This window comes from Chrysochloris asiatica, unplaced genomic scaffold, assembly GCF_000296735.1.
Source record: "Chrysochloris asiatica unplaced genomic scaffold, ChrAsi1.0 scaffold00044, whole genome shotgun sequence".
Classification (NCBI taxonomy): Eukaryota; Metazoa; Chordata; class Mammalia; order Afrosoricida; family Chrysochloridae; genus Chrysochloris; species Chrysochloris asiatica.
In genome coordinates, this window is record NW_006408562.1 from 16,109,192 (window position 1) to 16,116,110 (window position 6,919).

Below are 6,919 nucleotides of genomic sequence, written 5' to 3' on the forward strand. Positions count from 1 at the left end.
ACCTAAAATGGGGCTACAACATGCCCAGTGAAGGAGGCTTCCTGTGGAGCCTCTGCATTACATAAGACCATAGGTGGAATCCTGAGCCCCATCCAGAATCTTCTGAGGTGGGAAATTTCCACTTGAAAGGACAAGCAGACCAGCCTGGAGCAGCTAGAATAACAGAAGATACTGCTTGAAAGAAAGGCAAGAAAAATACGAAACAATATAGGCAGAAGACTGATTATTACAAGAACAATCAAGTTGCTCATCGGGGAGACATCAAGGGAAGTGTTCTGTCCCCTCAGGGCAAACCCATTTCCAAGACTAAAACTCAAGGGGAATACATGAGCAGACATGCACTCTGACTGGTGACAAAGTTTGTCACTGATAAGGGGAAGTGAGGAAAAAACAGCAATGAACCTGTGAGCTAAACTCTACAATGTTCAATGGACTCCTATGAACCTGGGTGGAGGACCTGGTTGGCCAGCAGTGTAGCAAGACCTGGGGACTCTTGGGCCCAGAGTCAGTGACATAGCCACAGAGGACTAGAGTGGAGAGTGAAGCATTCAGCTGATAAGAAGAGAGGGCATATGCACAAGAACACCCACACTTGCAGATTAATACCCACTTGACCTGACTTCAATGACTGCATGATCAGAGCTCAACTAGGAGGAGGAGGAAGAGGGAAAAAAGAGTAATCTAATACAATTTGATGAACCTGACCTACACCTACGGATGCGGTAGCTCAAAAGAGGGAACAAATCTTTACAGCAAGGATCATTCCCACCACCTCCATACAGAGTAGACAGGGATGGACAACTTGGACATTGGCTACCCAAATTGTGTGTGTAGGGGAGGAGGGAGGACTACAAAGGCAAGAAGTGACTGACTTACAAGCTTTCAAGAGGGATCCTAGATCCAGAGGGCGCAGAAGAAGGTAGATTCTCCACTGAGTAGTTACCCAATCTGTCTGGGCGGGGCTGATGAAAGGAGATGGGGATATATGTCTCTTGGTATAATTGTGAATAACTGTTATCAAGACTGACTGTGAGGGTTGGAAATATAAAGATAGACATTTTGTAGCAAAAGGAGGGGAGTGAGATTAACTTTGCAGTCCAGGATTGAATGGCCCTGGGAACATCAAGGGAGAAGAGCGGAGTACGGGGACCCTATCCAGAGAAGCAGTGAAGCCACAGATTGAGGCAGAGACGATGACGTGGAGAGATGGAGCGGCTGGGGACTCTTGCCCCGTTGTGTGCTGAAGACCGGGGTGGGGGTGGGGGGCAGGCTTGCTGGGTATACTCTGATTGGTTGATAATTCATGGAGGGGCTTATAACCATGGCAATGAAATGATATATGATAGGATGAATGTAAAGCTAATGTTCTCCCAAGTAAAGTATCACATAATTCACAAAAAAATGTTTGGTTTTAAAAAAAAATCCAAAGGAAGGAAAGTAAAAATTTAACAATTTTGGTACAGTTTAAGAAATAAAGTTTTTATATAAGATTTTTTTAAGGCATTAATAAAATGTCTTAACATATTGTTGTGGCTATGGGCCACTGAGTTGGTTCTGACCCTGTATAGGGTTTGAACTTCCAACCTTGCAACTCAAACTGACCTCTCGGTCCAGCTCATTATCCTGCAGCACCACACCACTGCATTAGATGGTAATATTTTGGTTTGCATTTTGTTTAAGTAGGGAAAAATGCTTTTACTAAGAATCGGGGGACGTAAAATTACAGTCCATGCACCAAGTTACAGTCCACCACTTGTTTATTTAAACTTTTTATTGTAAATTGAGTGAAGGTTTATACAGCAAAACCATCAATTTTATATTAAAAAATCATACTTTGTTTTACCTCACTAATTGCAATCCCCTCCATATAACAACAATTATCCCACTTCCTCCCAGTAGTTTTGATTTCCATTTCACCTTCCTTTCCAACCCTTCTCATCTTTGTCCTTAGGTAAAGTTTGCCTTTCTGATTCTGAATGGTGAACATGTCTTACTAGTGTTGTTTCCCCCCGCCCCATAGACCTATCTACCAATTGGCTGAAAACTGAGTTATAAGGGTGAGTTCCATTCCAGAACTAAAGGGTGGCTCATGTCTCTTTCTAAGCATTAAGTACAGTCTTTTTATTATTACTGAGTTTTGTTCCACATTTTCTCCCAATCTATTCAGGACCTTCTAATGGGATCCCTTTCAGAATGATTGGTTGTGGTAGCTGGGCACTATATCTAGTTTTGGTCTCAGTCATGGAGATTGATGATCAATTGTTCTATTAATCCACTGGACTAATTGTTTCCCAGCACTCTTCTTTCTTCCACACAGGGAGAGACAAATAGTTGCACCTTAAATGGCTGCTCATGAGCTTTTAAGATTCTAGTGGCTATTAACCAAAGTGGGATGTGGAACACTATCTTACGGACTGTTGTTGTTAAGTGACATGAATCAGTTCCGACTCATAAAAACCCAATATAGAGTTTCCAAAGACCAGTTGGTGGGATTGAACTGCCAACCTGAGTTAGTAGTCCAGTGGCTTATCCTACAGCACCACACCAGGACTCCCTTTATGGACGCCAAGCAACCATTCCACCACCTGTTTTTATATAGCAAATGAACTAAGAATGGTTTTTAAATTGGGGGTGGGGTGGGGGGATGGACAAAAAAAATAATACTTTATGATGTTGTTGTTAAGTGCCACTGAGTTGGTTGCGACTGATTAGCAACCCTGTAAGGGGTTTCTGAGGAGTAGTGGTAAGCTTGAACTGCCAACCTTATGGTTTCACAGTTCACTGCTGATCCTACAGCACCACACACCACGTGAAATGATATGAAATTTACATTTCAGGGTCCACAAATAAAATCTTAACTAAAGGTCACTCATTTGTGTATGGTCTGTGACCACTTTCTCACTTATTTGACTGTATGGCCCACAGCCTAAAGTGTTTACTACAGAGCCCTTTACAAAAAGAAGTCTGTCAACTGACTTAGACCCTAAACATACAAAGTATTTCATTTTAGAAAATGTAACAAACCTACTTAAAGGCAATTTTTGTTTAGTTTTACAAAATGGTTTATCCAAAATGTCCTTTGCATAAAGTTTTTCTGTTTAAATAAAAACAAATTTACATATAACTTTTCTAAATCTTAACACATATATAAAAAAATATAAACCATTTCAAATAAGGCCAGGATACCACTAGAGAAAATCCTAGATTAATCTCTATTTCCTTTTGCATTTTAATTCCATCTTGTCTTTCATACTATGTTCCTTTTACTAACACTTGAACTAAAAAGCAGGAGAAAAGCAAAGGTCATTATATCTATTTTCAAATACAAAAGTAAAAATTATAAAGCCTTAACACATCAGAAATTAGAATGAGGACAATAATCATATTACCCTTGGACTTACTATTTTTATTGGGGACTTGTTACTTGGAAAATCTTTTTCAGGAAAATAGGTTGTTGTTAAGTGCCATCGAGTCGATTACGACCCATAGCGACCTGGCATAGGTTTTCCAAGGAGCAGCTGGTAAGTTTGAACCATCGACCTCGCAGTTCAAACAACTTTGCAGTCTGACGCATTCGCCCACAGCACCACACCAGGACTCCAGGTAGATGCTAGTTATCTAAAAAATGTTTACTTTATACTATTGTTTTTCCTTTTTCTATATCTAACTCTCTGAAGCACTGTTTTCTGCTAAAAAATTCTGACTTTCCATCTCAAATTTCTTATTTTCTGAATTAAGCAGAACATGAAATAAGGAGAGACTTGAGAAAACACAAGAAAAAAAAAAAACCCCACTCAATTCTTCAAAATAAAAAATCTTCATTTATAAAGCTCTACATTTAAATTTTATCCAACTAAAAATGGGGACAAATGAATAACACATACATACCACAACTTCTTGAAAACTGACATTCAGAATCATTACTTTAATTGCAGGAAATTTTTTTAAAAAACGTTACTGACAACCTGGTAGAATTAGAAGTACTTAGTCACTTTTCAATTGTTAACACTTACCTTCTGTCTTTCCATTTTTCAACATATGTACTAGTCCAGAATTCTCCATTTCTACTATAGTCTTCATGTGCTTAGAGATGAGTTCCCTTTCAACCACCTTTACAATTGGCTCTTCAGTTGATTTGTCAAGGCAGTGCATCACCCGTTCTATTTCTTCATTAATTCTAGCTTCAACTTTCTTTATATATACTGAAGCACTGTTTTCTGCTAAAAATTTCTGGCTTTCCATCTGCAATTAACAAGTATGATTTAAAACACACACATGCAAAACAGAACCACAATGTGTTTCTGCTTTTAACTAGGCTCCTATAGAAGTTTGAACCTATGCAGTATGTCTGAGGAAGGCCAGCAATTTATTCCATAAACACTACAACCAATAAAACTCTATGGGACAGCTCTACCCTGTACGACATGAGATTGCCATGAGATGGAACTGACTCAATGGCTTTAAGTCTGGGTCTTTTCCTCTCCATCATAAATCAGTCAAATTATCCTAAGTACTGCTAACATTTTATAGAGTTTCTTATTATATTAAAAACAACAGGTGTGTTGCATTTAAGGAGATTCCAACTCGGTGATACCACAGATTCCTATAATTTGAATTTTATCCTTTAAAGCATTACACGCATAAAGCATGAGACTAAAGTAATGTATTATCTTCATAGTAATATTTTTCGAAACTTGCCAATGTACGTCAAATAGTAAAGTAAGTCAATACAACTAGCTAGGATCCAAAGTATAGAATGAAGCACCTCACCCCACGTAAGAGAATAAAACTTTTCTTGAATTTGTTTTAATGTAAAATAATGCCCAGAAAGAGTAATCATTTTTAATTATAAACCTCTGCTGGCAAACTGCTGAAACTGCTGGTTGCTAAAATTCTCCTGCCATCCCACTCCTCAAGAGAATACCCAAAAAAATACTTAAGTTTGAAAACTAGAGCTTTTAAGTAATTATGAATTATGTCATCTGTTAATATGTCTCATAGGTTTTTTTTTTATACTAAATAATTCTTTCCCAATTGAGCTGAACCTATTTGGTAACAGCCACGAATAAATATATATTAAAACTACATAGCAGAAGTCATGTAGAAATAAACTACGTTCAATTTAGGAACATTTCACAGCCTTACTAACAAAAAGTAGCTTTAATCCTTGAAAATAATTCACAGTTCTTAAGAACTGACATAAAAACACCAAACAAATATTTTGATGAGACTTTCTTTCCACTCAAAACTAACAAAAATATGTTATTATTGTCAAGTATCATCAACTCAATTCCAACTCATACAATGAAAGGAAACACTACCTGGTCCTGGGCCCTACTCACAATCGTGTCTTTGTGAATACATCATTGTAAACACATAAGCACATGTATATACATTTGTTATGAAACAAATGTGTATATGCCCTAATGCAGAACACATTTCCAAGTCTTGACTGGCAAACGAGTTATCTATTAATATATTTAAACTGTAATGAAGGAAATTAAAACTCAAACAAAGGTAAAAAGTATTGCAAAAAAGTTTCTAAAACTAGGAGCTAAATTATTAGAATAGAAAGACTGTTTCATATGTTTATAAATTATTAGGTCCAGGCTCACCAGTAAATGACACCAAAATTCAGAGTTCTATTTTTATATATATCCAAGGGCTCTTAATGAGTGACCTATTAAATTATTAAGGTTATTTGAATTTTGTATTTATTTATTTATTTATTTATTTATTTATTTTTTAAAAAGCTATCACTGGAGAAAAAAAATGACAGATTACTATTCTACTAGTATGGCTGTTTTGATAACACTACCAAACTCCTATTGTAAAACACAGTTAGTTGTATCTTTCAGCTACGATGCTTATCATTACATTATAAATATTGTCTTGGGCTTGTGATGGCACTCAGTTATTGTTATCATAATTAATTCATTACAAATTGCTACTAGTCCAGCTTCACTTTCGGCACTGACTGCAGTTAAAAGGCATAAATTCACATCACCATGAGGTCTCCCTGTGCAGGCTTTAGTAATAAAATAGGGTTATGTCTGGGTTCACACTGTCTACGGGTCTTACGGCTGTTCATGAGGAAATTATAGGCCAATAAATACTGTAAATACAAATAGGCAACATTATAAAAGGGGCCTTCAACAAGTTCATGGAAAAATGAACTAAAAGAGAATGAAATTTTTCCAGGAACTTTGGGAAACCCCCCGGGTACACAACACAAAACCAACTAAAAATGTAGCTAAATTAGTATGGGAGTTCTGGTGTGGCACTGTAGAATAAAGCACTGGACCGCAAGGTCAGTTTGAACCCAAGTTGTGGTTCAACTCACCAGCCACTCCTTGGAAATCCTATATAGGATCACTATGAGTCAGCATTGACTCAATGGCATGTAACAACAACAAACTTATAAGGCATTTTGTGCTTTCCCCCACCCCTCACCCCATCCCCATGGGTCTCAGGCAAAAAAAAAGTCCAAATGTTTATATTAGTAACTACATTCCATAACTTTTAGGGCATCTTAAAAGATTGTTTATATCCTCCCTGATTACCTGAAAAAATTCTGCAGACATTTCCAAAAAAGGAGCTTCAAAATCTTCTTCATAAACTGATCTTCCTTCGAGACCTAAAATCATTAACATCTGGCAAGCATTTCTTATTGCGCCTCTGTCAAAAGAAGTTAAACCAACTGATGATCATATTACATTAAAGACTCATTTAAAAAACAACAGAATTAGCTAGAAACCCTTTCAGAACATTTAACATTTATCAAACTGACCAATCTCCACTAAGCAACTATCTATGGTAAAGTAACTTTATAAATGGAATACAGGTCTTAACTGTTGTTCTCATCCTGTTTAACCTAACTTTCTTTGAACCTTAAGGTCAGCAGTTCGAAACTACCAGC

The 6,919-nt window shown here is 37.1% G+C and overlaps 1 protein-coding gene across 2 annotated transcripts in view; it reads right to left on the reverse strand.

Annotated features, from left to right (window-relative positions):
- Window positions 1–6,919, reverse strand: part of CUL3 (cullin 3) — a 165,240-nt gene that overhangs the window by 50,339 nt on the left and 107,982 nt on the right. For both annotated transcript variants that reach the window (XM_006861896.1, XM_006861897.1), the window contains 2 exons: window positions 6,564–6,678; window positions 4,014–4,242 (listed from right to left, as the gene is read on the reverse strand). In XM_006861896.1, the coding sequence (XP_006861958.1) occupies window positions 4,014–4,242; window positions 6,564–6,678 (344 nt within the window). The remainder of the gene's footprint in view (window positions 1–4,013; window positions 4,243–6,563; window positions 6,679–6,919) is intronic.